The 23,191-nt window shown below is 46.4% G+C and overlaps 1 protein-coding gene across 2 annotated transcripts in view; it reads left to right on the top strand.

Annotated features, from left to right (window-relative positions):
- The window catches only part of DIP2A (DIP2 acetate--CoA ligase A), a 784,944-nt gene that overhangs the window by 495,801 nt on the left and 265,952 nt on the right, over nucleotides 1-23,191 (top strand). For both annotated transcript variants that reach the window (XM_078681430.1, XM_078681429.1), the window contains one exon: nucleotides 7,597-7,716. In XM_078681430.1, the coding sequence (XP_078537556.1) occupies nucleotides 7,597-7,716 (120 nt within the window). The remainder of the gene's footprint in view (nucleotides 1-7,596; nucleotides 7,717-23,191) is intronic.

Genomic DNA, 23,191 nt, shown 5'->3' with positions numbered 1-23,191 from the left:
TACTAGTAGAACAGCACCTTGCCGTTTAAGTATAGTGGACCTTTTAAACAAGCATTTGCAATGCAATAGGTCTCGCATTAGGAAAGTTTGAGCTATTGGTCTTGTAAATGACAATTTTATTATTTATGTCTTGGTTTTGAAAATAGCTAAATTAATAGCTTTGTCATTTACAATGCCAATAGTTATAACTTTCGTAAATGTGACACCTTTAGCATTTGTAAAGCAACATGTTTTGTATTTACGTGACTTAGATGTATTGATATTACAAATAACAATGGCTTTTAATTTTTTAATTAATTAATACTTAAATAAAAGTGATTGTAATTTATAATGGCAACAGCTTAAACTTTTGTAAATAACTTTTGTGAAGATTATGTTCAGTGTATTTTATTGTGAAGAAAATCCAAGAACAGAAGTGAAATATTAACATCGTTTTGTGACATTTGTAATAAAGCTTGAAACATTGAGAGAATGTATTTGAACCAGTTGTTGTTGAATGGTTGCACATATTGATGCTGTGATGGCGCGGAGTGATGTGGTGGCGACGAGTGATGCTGTGGCGGCGACGAGTGATGCTGTGGCTTTCAGTGATGCTATGGTAGCGCATAGTGATGTTGTGGTGCCCCTGAGTGATGCTGTGGTGGCCGTGAGTGATGCTGTGGTGGCCGTGAGTGATGCTGTGGAGGCCGTGAGTGATGCTGTGGTGGTGCTGAGTGGTGCTGTGGTGGTGCTGAGTGGTGCTGTGGTGGTGCTGAGTGATAATGTGATGGCGCTGAGTGATGCTGGGGTGGCGCTGAGTGATGCTGTGGTGGTGCTGAGGGATGCTGGGGTGGCACTGAGTGATGCTGTGGTGGTGCTGAGTGATGCTGTGGTGGTGCTGAGTGGTGCTGTGGTGGTGCTGAGTGATGCTGAGGTGGCGCTGAGTGATGCTGTGGTGGTGCTGAGTGGTGCTGTGGTGGTGCTGAGTGACTTCTTGCAGTGATCATTTCGATGGCCATGCTATCAACTTCTCAACCATATTGCTTCAAAATGCATTTTATCCTCTAGTCCTGAAGTACGGCATGGACCAGAAGATGCTCTTTATGCGTTACTGGCAAGATGTGTCAGTAAATCAGATGCTCACTCCTGACCTGCGGTTCCTACACGTAAATCGTGCCTAGGCAAGCTAACACTTTTAACCTTCCAAGGTCGGTATATTACACACCCTTAAAGATTACGTAATAGTAACGCTCGCCACTGCACAAAAAGTCTGCTCTACATTGCTGTTCACTACCGGTAGGTGAGGTGGCCTCCTCTAGAATTCTCTGCGCTTCAACACTCGCCAGTCCTCTTATAGCTCCTTACTCATCTCAAGCACCTATGACCTAGGATACTAAGATTAAATGTTACTAAGTTATGTTACGTCATGATGGTACCTTGACTCTACAACTTGATAGCAAAGCATGCTGTTCCGTCTCACAGTCCTCATACCCCACTATGCGATTGCTCCTCTTTCTTCTATACTGTGCCTGTACTCTTTGTTTGAAAAATCTCAATTAAAAAGATGCTGAAGCCCTTTGAGCCCAATGGGCAACGTGCCTGATCCTGAGTAATCACTGTTGTAGGTGCTAAGCTTCCTGGTGCAAGGTCGGCGATCTTTGGACCAATCTATGTAATTTTCACTTTCAAACTAAAACCAGCAGAATCAAAAAGTTTTAACTTGTCAGCTAGAAGAGCCATGGGCCAGATGTTCAAACATTTTTGTGGTTACAAGCGATCTGGTTTGGAGTTTGTGACCTCACTGCATTTTGCAACAAGCATTGTGTTCATTCTCTCAACCTTGTTTCATTGCAATATTTAATTTTATCTACTTTTTATAATAAATTGATATTTGCTCACGTGTTTTCAATCCCCTCTACTTTTTGTCCATGTTACTGATATCCACATTAGTTAGCTTCAGTGATGCCAAATAAGATCAATAGTACTGCGATGTCGCTTTCTGTGATGTCACTTCTTGTGACGCAATATGCAACAAGGGGGGCCTCGCATCTTCCCTTTCGCCCGGGGCCTCAGAAGGCCTAGGACCGGCCCTGTGTGTAGAGCCTGTGTTTGTACTCTGCAGACGTGCAGTAAAGTGCCTTCCGAGTTTTTAAGGCTCCGGGGGAGGATTAGCGCGTGATAAATGTCGCAATCAGCCGCGGTATTTACAGCCACAAGAACGGGGTCCTCCAACTGGGGTGCGTGCAAGGAATGACATGGAAGGCACGGGACCAGGAGTAAAGGGGGCTCCTGCACCCCTACTACACCAAGCACAGATCCCCGCGCACAGCAGTGTGTTGTGCTCCTGCACCGGTCACGCGCTGTACCTACAAAACATTACACAGCAACACTTCACCCACCACACAACAGAGGCTTCCGGCCCTCTGGTCTCCTAACTCCTCACCCCTGGCCTTGTGATCCCTCCACTACACCCAGCGCAGATCCCCGTGCACACAACAGAGGCTCCTGGCCCTCTGGTGTCCCAACGCCTCACCCCAGCCCTCGTGAGTACCCCACTACACCCAGCGCAGAGCCCCTCGCACAGCAATGTGTTGTGCTCCTGCACGGGTCATGCGCTGTACCTACCAAAACATTACACACCAACACTTCACCCACCACACAACAGAGGCTCTCGGCCCTCTGGAGTCCTAATGCCTCACCCCAGATGTTTATGTCATTAAGAGTGGCTGATAGCTGGCATACAGCTACTCTATAACAATATTTAATAAATGTGTTTTGCAGGCATACGTGCATGAGTTAGAGGCCCAGTTATTCCCTATGTTTTTCAGAGGAGTGCTGCTCGTGAACAGATATAAGCACACTTGCCCGAGTCACTATGCAGTTACAACCAACACCTCCAGAGGACACAGTAATTCACATTGATTTTGAGACGACCCTTGCAAAATGTTCCTCTTGGGGGTTTTATTCACTGAAGAGGCCTTGCAAATATCGACGCTAATTTCAAAGGTGCAATCTGTATGCATCCATTGTTTTGTTTTTTGTCATTCATCTACTTTGATTGACAGAATTGTGCCTCGCTTCTTTTGTGCCTTTTTTACTAGACACCAAAGAGCAGCTTCTTGGTGTGGTCTCGAGTGAACTATGTTTATTTAGTGTACCCAAAAAGTAAAATCACAACTTGGCACCTCTATAAATTTAGCACTATCTAGTTTTATATAGACAAAGTTTGCTTTAGAGGTCTTGTAACCACTAAATGGGTAACAACCATACAAGAAAATGTTAAAAAATGTAAACGAAACAAACCCATATTATAGCAGATTCAGTCACATGTGTTCCCTTACTGTCAAGCTAATGAACTGTTTGTGAACCCATACCCCCTTTTTAGGTCTCGCCTGTCGATGCGCATGCGCATCGAGCAAGGCGAGAGTATTGGGACTTATCCGCTCTTTATCCACACTGCAAGGAATCGTGGCGATTCCTTGCAGTGCCCGTGACTTTTAAGCTCAATGCGCATGCGCATTGAGCTTAAAAGCGCGTGCACGTCCGTCTTTGTTTACCCGCTCCGCCCCCTCCCCTTCCCGCCGTCTCGCATTTCCCCTGTCGCACTTCTCCTCCCCCCTCTTCCCTCCGTCTTGTTTATTGTACCCGCTCCGCCCCCTCCCCTTCCCGCCGTGTCGCATTTCTCTTCCCCCCCTCCCCTCTCTTCCCTCCGTCTTGTATGCCACTCGCAACGCTCCCTGTCTCACACAGATCCGACATTAGTTCATGTTAACTTTGTATGTGGTCATCGATTCTTTAGGATGTTAAAGTTCACAAACTGTTCTCCTGCTTGCAATTGACAATGTACATAACATGTACTGTATTGCGCAAAACACATCCTGCTGACAAATTAGTTAATCCCTAAGCTATAACACGCAATTCTCTGGACTACAAGTTTTTACCCGCTCCGCCCCCTCCCCTTCCCGCCGTCTCGCATTTCCCCTGTCGCACTTCTCCTCCCCCCTCCCCTCTCTTCCCTCCGTCTTGTTTATTGTACCCGCTCCGCCCCCTCCCCTTCCCGCCGTGTCGCATTTCTCCTCCCCCCTCCCCTCTCTTCCCTCCGTCTTGTATGCCACTCGCAACGCTCCCTGTTGCTGTCTCACACAGATCCGACATTAGTTCATGTTAACTTTGTATGTGGTCATCGATTCTTTAGGATGTTAAAGTTCACAAACTGTTCTCCTGCTTGCAATTGACAATGTACATAACATGTACTGTATTGCGCAAAACACATCCTGCTGACAAATTAGTTAATCCCTAAGCTATAACACGCAATTCTCTGGACTACAAGTTAATTTCAACAGGTATGCTCGAGAAAACCTCCAGTTCCAGGTTTTAAACTCAGCGCCATACACAGGTTAGAACGTGCATGCTAGCACGTTGGCCACGCCACGCAGTATTTAAACAGGACCTCACACGCGGCACTTCACGCATCACCAGCCACATCAAGAAGGAGATAGACCCTTGCAGCTCTGCTCGAAAGTAAGTCTGCCCCACTTTTGCTCTCGCTAGACGGCAGAAATCACCATTTTAAACAAGACACCTTACCGGCACAAGTCCACGAAAGACCCGTATTAACAGCTCACGGTTTTTTTTAACTGATTGCACCCAATGTTTATGAGGATAACAATTACCGTTGGTCCTCTCTTTAGACACTTCCTGAATCACGCTAGGTAAAAAGAACTCCGCCCGCGCCTACTATAATGACGCTTATTCTGCATGTTTATTGTTTTCAACGAGTGGCACATATGGCCGACCAACTGCATTATGAGCTACCTGAGACATTCTGATGTTAGGTTTTCCTATTCTTTATCCCCGCAGGTAATCGCTTTCGCTGCACTTAACCCCCACCCCCCCCATTTGCAGCAGCCCTACTGTCCTGTACCTGTACTCACAGTGCAAGCACCCAGTGCAGCCCAATCCAGACTTGCAGCAGCCGTACTGCCGCTGTACTCGTACTCACACTGAGATCAAGCAGTGCATCTTCTTAATCCCTACTTGCACAACTCCCTACTTTTTCATTACCAGGACACCAAGCAGTTGTCCAGCCTTGCAACCTGACCTGCAGCGCCCCCTTATGTCCCAGTACCGAAGCACACACACATACAGTCCCGTCACTACCCTAACTGTCGGACGCGTCCCAGCATCACTAGTTTGTGGCACTCACCCTAGACCCCCCGAAAACAGCAGCGCCGTGTCCCGCTGCTCGCATTCTTCCCTGACAGCACCGCGCATCTTGCCCGCCTTCGGCTCGAAGGAGATTATCCCCCACAGCTGCCCCGGAGCGTGGCGGGAGGAGGGGCAGGGACCAGATAGACTCGCCGCCTCCCTCCGTCCAATCGCATCGTCTGCAATCTGGTATCAATAATTTAATTTATAGGCACGATAAACGCTCCCAGCTCTGGCCGGTGGGGGGATTTGCTCAGCGTTTTTGCATCTGTCTAATTTGATGTGGTGTAATTGGTTATTTAGATCCGCTCACCCACACTCACCCTCACTCACCCTCACTCACCCTCACTCACCCTCAACCCCTCACCCTCACTCACCCTCACCCACACTCACTCACCCTCAACGCCTCACCCTCACTCACCCTCAACCCCTCACTCACCCTCAACCCCTCACCCTCACTCACCCTCACTCACCCTCACTTACCCTCAACCCTTCACCCTCAACCCCTCACTCACCCTCACTCTCACTCACCCTCACTCACCCTCAACCCCTCAGCATCACCCTCACTCACCCTCACCCTCACTCACCCTCAACCCCTCACCTACCCTCACCCCCTCACCCTCACCCTCAAACCCTCACCCTCACTCACCCTCAACACCTCACTCGCCCTCACCCTCACTCACCCTCAACACCTCACCCTCACCCTCACTCACCCTCACCCACCCTCACTCACCCTCAACCCCTCACCCTCACTCACCCTCACTCACCCTCAACCCCTCACCCTCACCCACCCTCAACCCCTCACCCTAACTCACACTCACCCTCACCCTCACTCACCCTCACTCACCCTCACCCTCACTCACCCTCAACCCCTCACCCTCACACAGTGCAATAGGTCTCGGAGCATTTGAGTTAGAGCTTTTAGAAATGTTTATGGCTTTTTTTTTTATTCTTTAGCATTGGCTACAGGAAACAAAAATGCTAAAGATTTACAAAAAAACCCATAAACAATCCTAAAAGCACTAACTCTAATGCTGCGAGACCTATTGCATTTCCAATGCTTGTTACAATGAGCCTACTAGTCAGCACATGCACAGTCTGTTGTACGGCAGACTGTTGCTTACCAAGAACATAGAGATGCTTGGAAGCCCGCCCATTGCTTGAAATTAGTTGGCTATGTCCCTCCTACTTAGATTGACAACTAAAAAGAAACAAGCATTTGCAATGCAATAGGTCTCGCATTAATGAATGTTTGAGCTAATAATAATGCAACACCAATGGCTCAAACTTTCAGTAATGCGAGACCTATTGCATCATAAATGCTTGTTTAAGAAGAGTGGTCAAAAAGGTGGTCAATCTTGTTGAATGCACTTGTATAGTGCACTATCTGCGAAGTGAGCTCTACAAAGAAATTGGTTAGCAGAACAGTTGTTATGCGATTGCAGATATGTAAGGCACAGTGAATAGTGATATGGCACTGTGATGAAAGTAGATAAATTGGTTGTAGTGTCTTATTGTGGTGAGCCATACGTGTCTAATTAGCTAACAAATATATAGATGCACAACAAAATAGGAATAATCCTTTAAACAAGATGGATTCATACTTTAGATGGTCTGAGAAAGAGTTTATTTTTTAATTCATCCAGCTCAGGGTATTTTCCCTTTGGTTAAAGAGCAGAACATACCAACATATTGGGTTAAATAGGTAAAGGCAGAGGGTGGTACTGTGGAATGAAGTGGTTAGACTAGCCAGACCGTGAATTAAAGTGATTGTATCTTTCGAAAATAAGTACTAGAGAATCCGTTCAACTATAACAAGGAATGGTTAGGGTGGGAGCAGTATGTGGGAAGGAGCAGTATCACAATATACTGTTAGGAAAGAAGCCATAACATAGAGGAGTCATGAGATAAGGCAATCATAATGTATGTGATCAGAGAAGGGTTGCATGTAGTGGAGCCGTACAGTAGCTTAAGCTGCACTCTTTCCTACCCCTCGAATTTGGAATTTGGCACTCTCACCATTGCTGTTTGAGATAACTATCAAGTGAGAAATTCATGCAGTGATGAATGACGAATGAAATAGCCTTTTCCCCATTATATTAGTTTGGCCTTTCAGCTTTCATTTTTGGTCCTTATTTACCAAATGCATGATTTTACATCAGTGACCGTGTGATTCTCCAGAGCATTGCATACCCTTTTCCCTTTATGTTTAGGTTGAGGGTACAGATAATTTGGTTTGCCTTGAAACTCCCTTCAACAAGAAGTAGGATACAGGATGCAAGTCCTGCAATGACAAAGCTTTAATCTTCCTTTCTCAGACACAGCTACTTAAACCGATTTTATTGTTAAATGCCTTTCTCTTGTGTTTCCCCTTCCCATATTTCTCAACTTTTGATTCCTTCCTTTTAGCACGTGTTGCTGTGGTGAAGTCTCGGGACATGCACTGGTCACTCCTTGCACAACGTGATCAGAGGGATGTGAGTCTGGCCTCTTTGCGGATGTTGATTGTCGCAGATGGAGCTAATCCTTGTACGTATGACTGAAGCACGAGCCGAGTAGCCCACTGTGCTTTATATTTTTCTGCTGCCTTCCTGCCCACTATACATTGTTAGGTTGAGTTCCATGTCAATTAACTGGCACTAAAAGATAATTGTAAGTGTGTCTCCCTGTTTTCTTATTGACTTACTGTTTAAGGTTTTTTTTCTGATGATGGAGAAGTAATTGTTACCCATAGAGACCATGTTTGTCATGTAACTCTGCACGTGTAATATTGTTTGTGATTACATTGTTTCTTGATAATTTTTTTACTCTGTCATCCTACTCTCCATCTGTCCAGTCTGTATGCAAACGAGTTCCATATGTTCCTCCATGTACCTGGCCTTGTCACCGAGGCCCCTGATAAATCTTAACCTTGCCAACTGTCATGTCCTTTCCTCTATTTTCGGTCTAGATTTGAGAGAGTGAAAAGCTCTCTTGCACTATCTTCTTGTGAGGAAAGATTGTAGTTCTCATTTTTCGTATTCCCCAGTCCTACTTTTTTATACTTAACAGGAGATTCTTATGCCTGCTTTTTTTGTGAAAAGCTTAATGAACTCCTCAGTCACCTTCCTTACCTACGAAGTATGTGACAGGATTTAAGGCATGCATACAATTGGAGTAGCTGAACTGCACTAAGCTAGAGTTGTATGTTTTGGGGATATTTTATTTTATACATTTTCGAGTTTTATATAGCTGGCACTTGACCTGAAGGTATCCGAGCTCCTTACAGAGTTTGCAGGGAGCACCTTTACAAGGAGTACACAAGAAAAATATTAGGCATACAAGGTAATAATATAACTTCGAGAAGAGTTTAGATGGTTGAAAAAGTTTGGAGGTAGCAATGGAGGGTTGTTTCGGAGATTGGAGGAATAGAGGAATAGATATTTCCTGAGGTAGTGAGGATCGGGCTCTTTGATGGTTGGAGGGGAAGTGCAACAGAGCAAGTCGATTTTTTTTAGGATGGTAGGTTCAGGTTTTTGTTGTGGACAAATGATTCAAGTTTTTTGTTTTTAAAGTTTAGGAATGATTGATTGTCACTTAGATCTTGTGGCAGAGCATTCAGATTCTAGGTGCATTTCCAGAAAAGGAATGGGTGAGTAACACTGTTCGCCCCAAGTGGGATATGTATGCCCAGACGTGAGTCCCTTGCTCACTGTGCCACTGGATTCAAGCTAGCCTGGCTGAAGAAGGGTGACATACCCTGAAACCGGTCCCAGGATGCTTGTTTCCGGTCCAGGGAGGGCCTGTCAGTTCGGTCTGGACTGTTCCCATGGTGCACAGGGTCAAGACTGATTTGCGTATGGCTGGGTCCAAACTGGGGTGGCGTAGTGGGCAAAAGAACAATGGATTTAACCCAGATCTTTTGACTGGGGGAGAATGTTTGCATTGTCAGCATTCCCTCCATCATTTGTTTGCTGTAACACAGGATTTTAAGGCATGCATAAAGTTGGAGTAGCTGAACTGCACTAAGCTAGAATTGAATGCTTTGGGGATATTTTCTTTATTTAATTTTCGAGTTTTATATAGCTGGCACTTGACCTGTGGGTTTCCGAGCGCCTTACACAGTTAGCAGAGAGCACATTTACAAGTAGTACACAAGAAAAATATTAGTCATACAAGGTAATAATATAACTTCGAGAAGAGTACAGAGGGTTGAAAAAGTTTGGAGGTAGCAATGGAGAGTTTTTTCAGAGATTGGAGGAATCGATATTTCCTGAGGTAGTGAGGATCGGCTCTTTGATGGTTGGAGGGGAAGTGCAACAGAGCAAGTCGATTATTTTAGGATGGTAGGTTCAGGTTTTTGTTGAAATCATTCAAGTTTTTTGTTAAAAGTTTAGGAATGATTGATTGTCACTTGGATCTTGTGGCAGAGCATTTCAGATTCTAGGTGCATTTCCAGAAAAAGAATGGGCGAGTGTTTTTTTTCTTAAATTTAGGCATGATCAGAAGAAGAGTGTTTGAGCTATGCAGAGGCGTCTTTTGGCCAGCTTTTGACAGTTTGATTGCAATATAGTTTGGTGTTCCAGTGTAGATGGCTTTATGGGTTATGTAAGCTGTTTTGAATATACTTCTCTCTTCAATTGGTAGTTAATTGAGTGTTCGAGGCATATGAGCTGCAGATCACACACTGTGCATAGATCGCCATCTGGTGTTGGGCCCGGATGTTTGCACTTTATTGTTCTGGAAAAGTCTTTGAAAGTCACGAGATAGGTGACTCCTCCTTTGGACCATAGTGCGCATGGGCATCGGCTCCATCTTCAGATTGTTTTTTTCCGCCATCGAGGTCTCGGATGTGTTTCTCGCGCTCCAGTTCGGAACCGTTACCGATTCTGCTTTCGACGCGCAATCCTTCACCCGTTCGACGCTATTGTTCTCGATACGCAAATCCTAGTTGTCACGCATCTCTCCAACTTCGAAGTCTGCGAATCCGGACTTCGACGAGGGCCTTCGAGACTACTTGGGCCTTCGTATCTGGATCATGGAAAGGACTCCATTCAAAAAGTGTCCTCAATGTGGGTCGAAGTTTCCCCACACCGATCTGCATGAGGTGTGTAAGCTCTGCCTTTCTCCGGAGCACAAGGCCAGAGACTGCGCAGCTCGTGCATCCTTCCGCTCCAAGCAGACCATTCGAGATCGCCGAGCTCGGAGGGAAATGGCTCGCTCCTGGACTTCCATCCCCGACGAGGCTCTGTCTCTGGCGATGCCATGAAACTCATCTTGCCTCAACCTAAGAAGATGAAGTCCCTCAGGGGAGACCGCCCGGGCTAGTTCCTATTCTGACGTAATCACATCCTCCTCTGCTCTTTCAAGATCAGCCTGCCTCTCCTTCTTTTTCCCGGCTATCGGGGAGAGCATTTCACCTCGAATTACTGTTTTATACGCCTCCCAAACAATCTGTGCAGAGTCCACCAATTCTATATTTTCCTGGAAGTAGTGATCCGCGACTTTTACCATACTGCTCCGGGTGTGTGGATCTTTTAGGTACCATGGATTAATGGGTGCCACTCTACCTGCACATTCCCTCTCCAGTCTCAGCCACACGGGGGAGTGATCTGAAATGCCCCATCCCAAATGACGTATTTCTCGGATGGTATGGACTTGCGCTGCCGGTAACAGGTCGGTTGGGAGGACAACAGGTCGCTGTGATGTCGGTCTAGGTCCCCGGACATCACAGCGTTAAAAGTCTCCTCCCAACACCAAGATACCCAGCGGAAGAGTGAGAAATATTGCGCCTAGGTCTTTAAACGTTTCCAATTGCAGGCCGGGAGGGACATATACTGAGACCAAAGTGTCCGTCTTCCCCTCCCATTGGCCCGAGACCCCTACATACCTGCCCTGTTTATCTGTCCACGTGGCTCGTAATGCAAAAGGAAACACATTTTTAACAAGTATACCCACTCCCCGCGACCCTGAAGTGAATCCCGCATGTGCCACCAGTTTATCCCCCCTCCTGTGCAAGGCCATACATTTATTTCCTATCAGATGGGTTTCCTGTAAAAGGATCACTTCTGGTGCATGTCGTCTGATGAATTGGTTCACCATCCTCTGCTTTATTTTTTCCCCTAGCCCTTTGACATTCCATCTAAGCACTTTAATCCCTGATCTGCGTCTATCGCTTGACATCTAGCCTCTGTAGTAGTCTTGGTAGCCCTGCTCCGCTTTTTGATGTTGTCGAAGAAATCAATACTGCGAACCACAAAATTCCAACACTGAAAAACAAACCCATCCCCTCCCCACTTCCCCCCTCCCTGCACCCCTGCTCCTGGCTTTTGCTCATCCCAACTGGCAGAGTGCCTGTCGCCCTACACACTAAAACTAACAGATAACTAAAGGGGAAAGGAAGCTAGTCACCTGCGATTCAGAAAAGGGGGTGGTGATGAACAGAGTGTCTGAATTAAGCAGACCACTCTTACCCAGTCCAAAGATCAGGGCTTGATCCATCACCGTTATTTAGCTCACTGCCCCATCCCAGCTCAGAACCTGGCTATATGCAAATTAGTCTGTCCCTGGCCCAGTGCATCATGGGAACAGGGCAGACCAAACTACCAAGCCAATTCTTCACCAGAAAGGAGACAAGCTTCCTGGGACCGGTTTCTGCCATTTCAGGCGTCGTCGGCCCGGCTTGCTTGAATCCTGATGGAGCAGTGAGCAAGGGACTCATGTCTGAGTATACCCTGCCACACCTATAGTGGCCAAAAACGATTCAGAAAAGGGGGTGGTGATGAACAGAGTGTCTGAATTAAGCAGACAACTCTTACCCAGTCCAAAGATCAGGGCTTGATCCATCACCGTTATTTAGCTCACTGCCCCATCCCAGCTCAGAACCTGGCTATATGCAAATTAGTCTGTCCCTGGCCCAGTGCATCATGGGTAAACCCTTCCACGCTTAGGGTGGACAAAATATTTAACAACAAGGGGTGGTGATGGACAGAGTTTCTGAATTAAGCAGAATACTCTCACCCAGTCAAGAGATCAGGGCTAGATCCAACACCGTTTTTTTAGCTCACTGCACCATCCCAGTTCAGAACCTGGCTATATGCAAATTAGTCTGTTCCTGTCCCAGTGCATGATGGGAACAGGGCAGACCAAACTACCAAGCCAATTCTTCACCAGAAAGGAGACAAGCTTCCAGGGACCGGTTTCTGCCATTTCAGGCGTCGTCGGCCCGGCTTGCTTGAATCCTGATGGAGCAGTGAGCAAGGGACTCATGTCTGAGTATACCCTGCCACACCTATAGTGCCAGAAACCGGTCCCCGGAAGCTTGTTTCCTTCCCAGTGTAAGAATTGGCTTGGTAGTTTGGTTTGCCCTGTTCCCATCATGCACTGGGACAGGAACAGACTAATTTGCATATAGCCAGGTTCTGAACTGGGATGGTGCAGTGAGCTAAAAAACGGTGTTGGATCTAGCCCTGATCTCTTGACTGGGTGAGAGTATTCTGCTTAATTCAGAAACTCTGTCCATCACCACCCCTTGTTGTTAAATATTTTGTCCACCCTAAGCGTGGATGGGTATACTCAGATGTGAGTCCCTTGCTCATTGCACCATCAGGATTCAAGCAAGCCGGGCCGACGACGGCTGAAATGCCAGAAACCGGTCCCCGGAAGCTTGTTTCCTTCCCAGTGTAAGAATTGGCTTGGTAGTTTGGTTTGCCCTGTTCCCATCATGTACTGGGACAGGAACAGACTAATTTGCATATAGCCAGGTTCTGAACTGGGATGGTGCAGTGAGCTAAAAAACGGTGTTGGATCTAGCCCTGATCTCTTGACTGGGTGAGAGTATTCTGCTTAATTCAGAAACTCTGTCCATCACCACCCCTTGTTGTTAAATACTTCTCCACGTGGGCTGGTAGAGCATCCACCGGTCGGCCACTTGCAGCTTTGCGGGAGCTGCAGCCGCCAACTAAGGCTTTATCTATAGATGCCCCCCCCTCCGAGGAGGGGGGGACAGCAGCCACTCTCCCACCGTCCCGTGAAGGGCAGTCAGGCGCCCATATCCGATGAAGTTGGTGCCAGGCACCGACACAGTTGCGTTGCGGGGCCTCAGTACACCCCGATCCCAGCCAGGAGCGGGCTCCGGGGGGGGGGGGGAGGCCCCCACCAGCAAAGACTGCCACTCGCTCCAGGTGATATCGGCTTGACCGGCGATTTCCGGCCCGAGCCCCTGCTGTTTTCACACTCCGCGCCGGCCACCTCACCACTCCAGACCCCGGCTTCGAATCCCCGGGAGGCCTTAGCTTACGGAGCTCAGTGCTCCGGTTTCCTAGATCGTCGGGAGGTCGGGATTTCAGCGGCCAGCTCCGCTTTCCGTCCTCTTTCGATCTCAAAGCTTCTAGGGCAGGATTACTGGCAGGATGGTGGCCTTAGGGGGAAACGGCAGCGGAGCCGAGGTCTCACACGGACATCTTGGTCCAGCGCGTGGCTCCTCCCCCTCCGGGGCTTTATTTAAATATGCAGGGTGGTCCTCGGCAGTCCTAGGCAGTGCCTTATTTGTTTGGAATCACATGGGCACTACTTATGGTGTTGTACAACTGCAAGAGTTCTAAGAGTGTATCATTTTATAATTACCCAGGCTTCATTTGACTAATAGTCAGTTAGATTATGTTTGGTAGGTGCACTCTAATATTAGATAAGTTTGTCCTTAAAACCTCCTATAAACAGATGATTTTCACAATAATTATTAGACAAGTGTTGTCAGAAAAAGAAGACCTATACAAAAAAGTAACCTTTATTAAAACATAAATAAATAGAAACGTAACTTTAATAGAAGAAACAGTATAATAAAAAAAACGTGGGTTTGACTCCAGTGGAAGCAGCGTAGGAAACCTGCAAGACAAAAATGAAACATAAGTATGTGTGCTATGTGGAAGAGGTAACGAAAGGTAGTCCGAATGAAAGGACGATAGTGAGAATGGAAGGAAGGGGGAGTGGGTGGAAGGGAGAAGGGGAGGGAGAGTCAAAAGAAGAGAGGGTGGAGGAGACAGAGCGTCGGCCTACTGCACCCAGCTCTTAGTGTTTACCCTCCCGTCACCCGTTTGTCTAGGACGCTGGGGTCAGCGAGAAAGAGTGTGGTTCAGCAAGTCATTAAAATGAAACACATGAGGCCAAAGATTATGGGCCATATTATCAAGGGCTTTAGCGGCAGGAAACTGTCGCTAACGCAGCGATAAGGGGTTGATAAAATGCCCTTGTGAATCCCCATAGAAGGCCAGGTTCTCGTGTGAACCTGGGCTTCTATCAAAGAACGGTGATAATGTTATCGCCGTTCTTTGATAATATAGTCGTACATTATTAGCTACGTGAAAATCGCTTGCATGCACCTGTGCACCCAGTGTGCTGCACCCCAGCCCCTTCCCCCGCACTATGCTCTATTGTAGGTCTTGCACACCGAGGCTTCACTGCTCACCTGCCACCACCGGTGTGTCCCACGACGTGTTCGTGCAAGCTCCGAGTCTGTGGTAGGTTTGTACAGTACACCAGGTCTCCAGTCGGGGACGGTGTCTTGATACCACGATGGAAGGTATCAGAATGCCCAGGGCATCATTGCGGGGTCAGCTCTCGCTTCGCCCTTCTTGAGGCAATTAATGGAATGTCTGAAAAGGGAGAAATAATTAATGGTGGAAACATCTGGCAGTAAATGAAGGTTTATTTCAAGATAGAAAATAGGAGTTAAGTGCATCCTTCGTTTTTGAAGTACGATCTACCAACTGTTAGTGGTAATCGTGGTTCAACGAGGAGATGGAGTGCTCGAGAATTCACAAAGTTAAATATTTATACGTTATACGAAGGTTTATATAGAAAGGAACAGAGCGCATGCTAGAAGCATAATGTGCGTGTGTAATGCAGTGGCGGAAGCCTGTGTGCATGTACGCTTAGTAACGAGCTCACTACAGTGTCCTAAAAGCAAACGCCACGTGTCTGTAGGGCAGCGCTATCTGCTAGTTCAGGCCTACAGTACTATCCAGTTGGTCCTTAAAATGAGACAGATGTGACTGAATTAGGTCAGAGATCACATCATTACGCACGGCAACATCGCTTTTTCGCATGTGCGCCCTCAGGGTGATGCACCCCTACCTCCCGCAGCATTCCGCTCAACAGTAGTCAGCATTTTATAATGGGTGTATCAAAGTTTATATTACAGCATCAGTATGTGCATCAGATTGTCACGTGGATGATGTCATCAGTAATGTCATCAGTGATGTCATTTGAGATGTCATCAGTGATGTCATCAGTGGTGTCACTGACCATGTCATGGGTGATGTAATAGGTGACATCATGAGCAGTGGATTGCGGGCGTGCAAGTTAGTTAGCTCATCTAACTATAACAGGTGAATTTCTCTGGTTTTATAGAAGTCAAGTGTTCAACTAACTATAACGTCCCTAAAACCTATGTTTTTTTAGTGAATATATATATATATATATATATACCAATGGTTAGAGGGACGTTATAGTTAGTCTGACATTTCACTCATACAAAACCAAAGAAATTCAGCCATTATAGTTAGCTGAGCTAACCTTAACTCGCGTCCCTGCAGTGCATTGTGGGGGTCACGAGTTATAGTTAGCTCAGTTAACTAGAACAGTGGAATTTCTCTGGTTTTGAATGAGTGAACTATAACGTCCCTCTAACCTTTGTTGTTTTCCATGAATTTCGAAGGTTTTTAAAATGCTAATGCCGAACTATAACGTCCCTGTAACCTGTGTTTTTTTCAGTGAATATATATGTTCGAGGCATATGCGCTGCAGATCACACACTAGTGCACAGATCGCCATCTGGTGGTGGGCCTGGATGATTACACTTTGTTGTTGTCCTGGAAGAGTCTTTGTATGGTCGATGACTCCTCTTCAGATAGTTTTTTTCTGCCATCAGGCTCGGATGTGTTGTTGCTCGGACTCGTTACTGATCTCCTTTCGACACCCTTTCTTTGATTTCTACCATCGGTATCGTTTTCTATCACGCCTTCCTTCATACTCACGTCGAAAAAAGCCTGCACTTCTCGATTCCGATGACCGTCGTGCCGTTGGGCCCAACTGCGCCATTGGGCGTTAGGCTCATGGAAAAAAACACCCTTCAAGAAGTGCCCTCAGTGTGGACACAAATTCCCCCACACTGATCTACATGAGGTGGTCAATCTGTGCTTGTCCCCAGAGCACGAGAGCCGATTGCCATTCCTGCGCTTCGTTCCGGTCCAAGCAAACTGTCCGGGACCGACGAGCGCGAAGAGTCATGGCACAATCCTCTTCATCAGCACCAGACTTCATCGTCGAAGAGACTCCAATCGATCTAGAGTCCGAAGAAGAACAGCAGGAAGAAGTTGTTGTTTCCGGAGCAGAGGATTCATCTTCTGTAGCCGAAGAGCAAGCAGACAATGACGATCCCGTTCCAGCTGGTCAACAGGACGTGAGTACAAATGTCGACCCTGTTCACACCCCCACACTAGGCCAGGCTTCGGTTCCACCTCCACCTCCAGGTGCACACCGATCACAAACTTCAGACGCTCCGCCTTCCGGCTCGGCAACGAAGACTACCAAAAAGCCTCTCGGCGACTCAGGCTCGAGTCAGCCTGTCGGTCCCGAAAAACGAAAAGTACTTAAAACAAAACTAACTCCGGCACTGAAACTAACAACGGTACCCAGATTGCTCGAGCCAAAAACAAGCTTGGCATTGAAACCAAGTTCCACACCGAACACTATCAAACCGAGCCAACTCGGGTACCGAAACGATTCAAACCAAAGTCCACTTCGGCACCGAAACACACTTCGGCACCTAAAGCTGTCGACCCGAAACGAGCTTTGGAACCAAAAACTCCGGATCCGAAAACATCCGATCCGAATAAAAAGCAACAGCCAAGGAAAGCTTCCGACCTCAAGTCTTCGGAACCGAAACTGAAATCTGCTCCAAAGACTGTAATAGACCCTGCTGAAACTTCTAAACAACTCTGCTCCAAGCAAGAAAAGTCGGTGCCGTTGAAGGACGCTTCCACAGAAGAGCTTTTCCGTCCAGATCCAAAACAAACGAGACTTCTGATTCATCCAAAAACTGGACATGTCATTACTGCGCCTGCTAAAAGGAAGCAGGACTTTCCCACCACACCTCCAGTCCCCCTCAAAAAGCATGCTCAAACTTCTCCTATAAGGGTACTTTTACCACTTCCAGAAGAACCAGACCTTGATATTTCCCCTGTACATTCACCATTGATCCCACACAGCCCTGCACCAGCAGATGATGATGAGGATGATTACTCAGGGGGGGATAGAAGATGACCAACCACTAGATGACCCAGATAATATTCCAGAACCACCATATGATCCTTGGGAAGATTATAATGCACCAGATGCTCCAGATCTCCCACAAGATGACGCATACCCTTCTAGGCCATCTCCTCCATATGACACTATAGTGTTTACACAACTCATTCATAGAGCAGCAACCTTTCATGGGGTTGAGCTACACACTGATCCAGTAGATGACGACTTCCTTATGGACAGATTATTACCATCGCATAAAACCACAACCATCCTACCAATGCTTAAAGGGGTTGTAAAGCACGCACCTGAGGTATTTAAAGACCCTGTCAGGGCCAGGGTAATTAATCCCAGGTTGGAAAAAAAGTACAAAGCAGCTCCAAATGACCCAGCATATATCAAAGGTCAGCTGCCACTAGACTCTTTAGTAGTCTCAAACGCCAGGAAAAGAGCTAATTCACAGAGAACAGGGGATGCTCCACTCCCTGATAGTCAAAACTTCTAGATGCTTCCGGTAAACACATCAACTCTCAGGCAGCCAACCTCTGGAGAATTGCCAACACCCAAGCTCTATTAGCAAGGTATGAGAGGGCTCGCTACGATGAGCTTGAAACCCTTATGCAACATTTGCCAGACAAATATAAGACCAGGGCCTCTGATTTAATACAAGAAGGTAAGGTCATTACTAATACTTCCATCTGTTGTGCTTTGGATACTGCTGATACAGCCTCAAGAGCAATAAATACCGGCATACTATTACGTAGGCATGTCTGGCTGCGCATCTCTGGTTTCAAACCAGAGGTACAAACCAGTATTCTTAATCAACCTTTTGACCAGCAACATCTTTTTGGTCCTACAGTTGATATAGCACTAGAAAAAATGAAAAAGGATACTGACTAGGGGCTGACAGGGGGCCAGAGATGCCAATTAGGTATTTTGTTTCAGCATAGTTTTTAGGGAAGGAACACAGGCCCTGGGTACCTGATTGGCAGGGACCCAGGGCACACTCAGTCTAAGCACTTCAGCAGTTCAGAAAAAAGTGGGGGCATACCTGCCACCCACCGGCAACTGGTAGCCCTGAAAGGTCGGACTAGGAAGACTTAGAAGCCGATGCAGAGGGGACACTGGTGGACTGGCCTGCCCGCTTGCCCCCAGACCCACAGCGCTGGGTACCACGTCCCCTGCCGCACAGAGGTTGTGTAGCTTGTGTCGGCGTGTGGCACTGGGTAGAAGATGGTGGGGCATCCCTTCCGTAGCCACGAAAGGAGCTCTGATAAGGCTCGTGTTTAGAGTATAAAGCCAGTGGGATCCGCCGGAGGTCAGTGTGAAGGATGGTAGAGCGGGTGCGGGATCTCGCCTTACACGGAAGCAGTCTACTCTGCGCTTCTTTACCCTGACCGGCTGGAGTGACTTCTGACAAGAGCGCACCCGATCTACCATCCTTCACTCTGACCTCCGGCAGATCCCACTGGCTTTATACTCTAAACACGAGCATTATCAGAGCTCCTTCCTAAGCCAGCTTTTAACACCATTATCCCGTCATATCTACACTCTGGATCTGACCTGCGATTACCTTCCCAGGCTTCATACTACGTGCTTTATACCGGACCTAAAGTCTACCCACGCTTCCTATGGTCCTAAGCCTGGCCGGGTTGGAAATATCACCGGCTAAGCGACCTCCTTTTCATTCACTTGAAAGTTACAGCCCTGATGAGTCGCATTGCTATGCGATGAAACATGTGTCGGCTGGATACACAAGAAATTAAAGAAGATTGTCTTTGATATGATGTTTTCTCTGACAGCTTATTTTTCAATTATGTGTTCACTTCCTGCTCATGTATAATATGCTTTAGAATTTTTTTGAATAATATTTACTCTCTGGTTGTGTGCAATGGGCACTTGTTTTGATGTTTGTAAAGTTTGTTCAGTGAACAGACGCACCACGGGGGGTAATAGGGCTTATCCCCTCGCTCATTCGCACCAACACCCAATACTGCAAAAATTGGAATAACCTAGCGTTTACTTTGCAGAGCGCCCTTTCCCTTAACCCCTTAAAAACCCTGTTCTCCTGTTACATCTTTGGATTTGTAACTCGTTTGAGTTTTATTGTAAACGTAGTTTCTGCTGCAAGGTTAAAGTCTGTCTGATTTATCCGTGCTCAACTTGCAGGTACTTTTGTAATCTGTGTTTGTGACATAGTTAAGATTTTTGTACAATTATGCTGTGTATCACTGTAGTAGTTTTGGTGGTTGCTTGAGACTGTTCAGATAGTGATCTAAATGTTTGTTTTATATTCATTGTTTGTCAAAGATCTGTGTTTGTTTAAAAATGTATCGGCTGCACTGTCGCTGTTTTGTTATAGTTAGACTGTGAGCTATATGGTGTAGAACTTTTAACGTGGTTTGATGTGTAGTAGCCTTGTCCTATATATTTAATTTCTTAAATATTACTAAGACTTTGATTTATGTTGGATTTGAATAAAGCTCATCTGCTCTCACTTAGATATATACTTTGTTTATGCTGAGCTCCTCTACACTCGTCTCTTGAATTGTACGGGAAACACCCATTACAAAGTGGCTGTAACCATGCAGTACCTTTACCACGCATGCATAACAATGTATGCACTGCTACTAGGTATAGCTATTACCAGACATTTTTTTACAACGCAGCGTACGTAGTAATAGCTTTGTGAGCAACTGACGTGCTTTCGGGGTTGTTGTGGTAAAGGTACTGGCGCGGTGGTGTCATTGGAGGAAATGGATCCGAAATATACCAGCTAGACAGCTGCACTGCCACGTTAATGGTTAGGAACTCAGTTGGTCACATTTGTACACACATAGTTAGTTTTCCTTCACTCTCTCACCTCATAAGACAGGACTAATAATCCATGCTTTCTTCTCTTTGCTTCTTTGCTGGTTTGTTTGTGTATCTTTGCCATCTAATGTTTCTCAAACTGGTAAACATAACTGCTTCTGTTTTCCTTCTTGTTTCATCTTTTTGATGCAGGTCTTCTAACCTGTATATTCAGTTTGTTAAAAGTTATAGAATTCAGGCAGCACCAGTATGCAGGACGGAATTACTGTGGCTGCCCAAGACAGATAGCATTCATTGTTTGGAATATCTTTTGTTTCCGATCCCTCTGTAAAGTCTTTGGTAATAGGGCACCTGAGAATGTGTTAAATTTGCAAAAGAGCTCGACTAGTACTACCTGCGTCTTTTTCTGCACAGTGTGTCGCATACATTTGATTGAACAGCCTGCTATTGAATGTTTTAATATTTCAAGATCCTACGTAGATCTAGAGCTGACTTTAACCGCATGCGCGCTAGCGAAATTCCGCTCCTGTGCTGAGTTTTTTAAAACCGCACTTTACATGACGAGCTGGGCTCGTCATGAGCGTGCGAGGAGGCTACCTCATGACGAGCCCAGCTCGTCATCGGCGTCGAAGGGGTTAATGACAAGAATCTTTGAGAATACTTGCCATTTGGATGTTATGGTTCTCTTTTTTGACATCATGGTGTCTCTTCATGCAGAAGAGCCTTTTCTCCAGCTGAGGGAGCAAAAGCTAGTGCACTCTGAATCTTTCAGTTCTGCCTCCGGTTTGTCCCTGCTGGAGGATAGATTTAAGTTGACTTTCTTTCAAGGTGTAATTTGAAAACTGCTTTTGTAGAACATATGTAGCTCAGATCTCCTAGTACGTCATTGAGTTTCCCTTAACTGCTAGACAGTTGTGTTGTCTGTGGTATGCTGGACATACTATCTTCCGAGATGTAAGATCTGTACTTCCCATACCTGCTTTTATAAGTTGCAACCTGCTCCTTCACTCGCTTATCATGGTTAGCTTATAAAGTCCTACTCTGATGCGCTGATATACCTCCGCTATTTCTGTTGTCCGTTTTGGTCATTGTGACTGCATTTTCCATATTTGACAGATGATTCCATGACTGTTCTTGTCATCTATTATATCCCTGCTCTGTGAGCTTGTCGGCTTACTTGGACTCCTTCCTTTGCCTGTCTTGATGGATCTGTTTTTACTGGTCAGTTTATTAAACCTCTTCTTCACTCCTCCTTAGACTACTATTATTGCCCAGAAATGTCTTCTCAACAACAAAGAGTGTGTGTAGTGAAGAGCATTTTCCCTAATCGGTTGCTCAAGATATTTGACATAATCATGGGCTATCCAAGTTTGACAGTCCTTTTTTAGGTCTCACCCTGCGATTGCAGGCCAAAGGCCTGCTGTCGCAGAGCGAGACTATTGCAATCATTCTCGCTTTCAAGGACTGAAAGGGAGAGGACAAGAGACTGGCACGCGCACTCAGCAGCAGCCTGCCGGGATCAGGTCGCGCGCGCGCTCCGATTCCGGCAGGCTGTTCACAATACGTGCAAACACACATACCGCCCCCCCCAACCCCGCCGAGCATACACACACACACGCACGCACACACACACATACATACATACATACATACACAGAGAACCCCCCCCTACACACACATCCCCTACCTTGTCTCGGCGTCTTCGAGCTCCCTTACCCCGCTCCTCTGGTGCGCGCGCACCACTGGTTTCGATTCCCGCGTCGGCTCCTCTGTGGTGCGCGCGCACCACAGATTTCTATTCATTGTTTATTTCAACAGCCAATCAGGAGGCAGAACTCCTTGAAGCCATGCTCCCTCTCTGGTCCGCCATCATTTGAACTGCACGGTGCGTCGTGCACCCCTGCAAAAACGGCAGCATGGGCCAATCACCTTGTTAAATTAGCATCGGGCCTTTAAGTAACAATGAAGAGTTTCTCTTTGAACACGCGCGTTTTCAGGCACGTCCCTGATTTCATCTTCTCGAAGGTGGCAACCCCAGCGGCTGGCATTTACCAGACCGATTACAAGAACCAGGAAATAAAAATCCGCAGCACTTTGCAATTAACTCAACATAATTATTGTTAGATTAGAGTGGAATGATATTTTCCATCTACATTTTCACCAAGGGTGTTTGTCGTGACTAATGTGTTATTAAAATGAATGCCAAAGCAATTAATAGTGCTATTTTTTTTTCGGAGTGTTGCCAAATAGAGGATGTACTATTTTCCGTCCTAGAGAGAGCGAGCTTCCACGGCGGTAATAGGAACTTCACGGGGAGCCTTTACGAGGCTGGAATGGAACAGTGGGGCCAGTTTTCTGCTCTTCAGTTCCACTGCGAGAACACGGCCCTATTCACAACACGGTTTGCGCTTGTACGTTTGACTAGTGTGCGCAAAGATGTTATTTACGAGTGTAAAGCGGGTTTGCAATTTACAGAAGCCAGTTTCACACTGTAAAAGGATTTACTCGTGTGGAAATGTGCGTGTATCTTCTCCCGTGGTTGAGAAAGGGGTTGTTACAGAGCGAAAACGCCCTGGAAGTTTGTGACACCCCTAAACTTACATGTTTGTGTGCTTTTACGCCATTTTCTGATTCCTTACAAAAAGCCTTTGCAAGGTTGGGAGGGGGAGAGAACCCCCCATCACCTCGTAAAAAAAACAAAAGATGCAAAAAATGTGTTCCTTCTAGAAACAAACAGACAAGAAATCATGGGAGGCGGGAAACCAGCAGTAGTTTCAAACTTCAAACCCATTGTCTCAGGGATCGCTTCTCAGTTCTTCAATGGTATCCCAGAAGATTATTTCATCTTAGTTATATTCTATTTTTTGTGTATTGTACATAGCACCTCAGCAAGCTAACTTTGGTCTTT

Source organism: Lissotriton helveticus, chromosome 3_1, assembly GCF_964261635.1.
Source record: "Lissotriton helveticus chromosome 3_1, aLisHel1.1, whole genome shotgun sequence".
Lineage (NCBI taxonomy): Eukaryota > Metazoa > Chordata > Amphibia > Caudata > Salamandridae > Lissotriton > Lissotriton helveticus.
The sequence above is the reverse complement of the archived record's forward strand: the minus strand, read 5'-3'. Positions and strand labels throughout refer to the sequence as shown.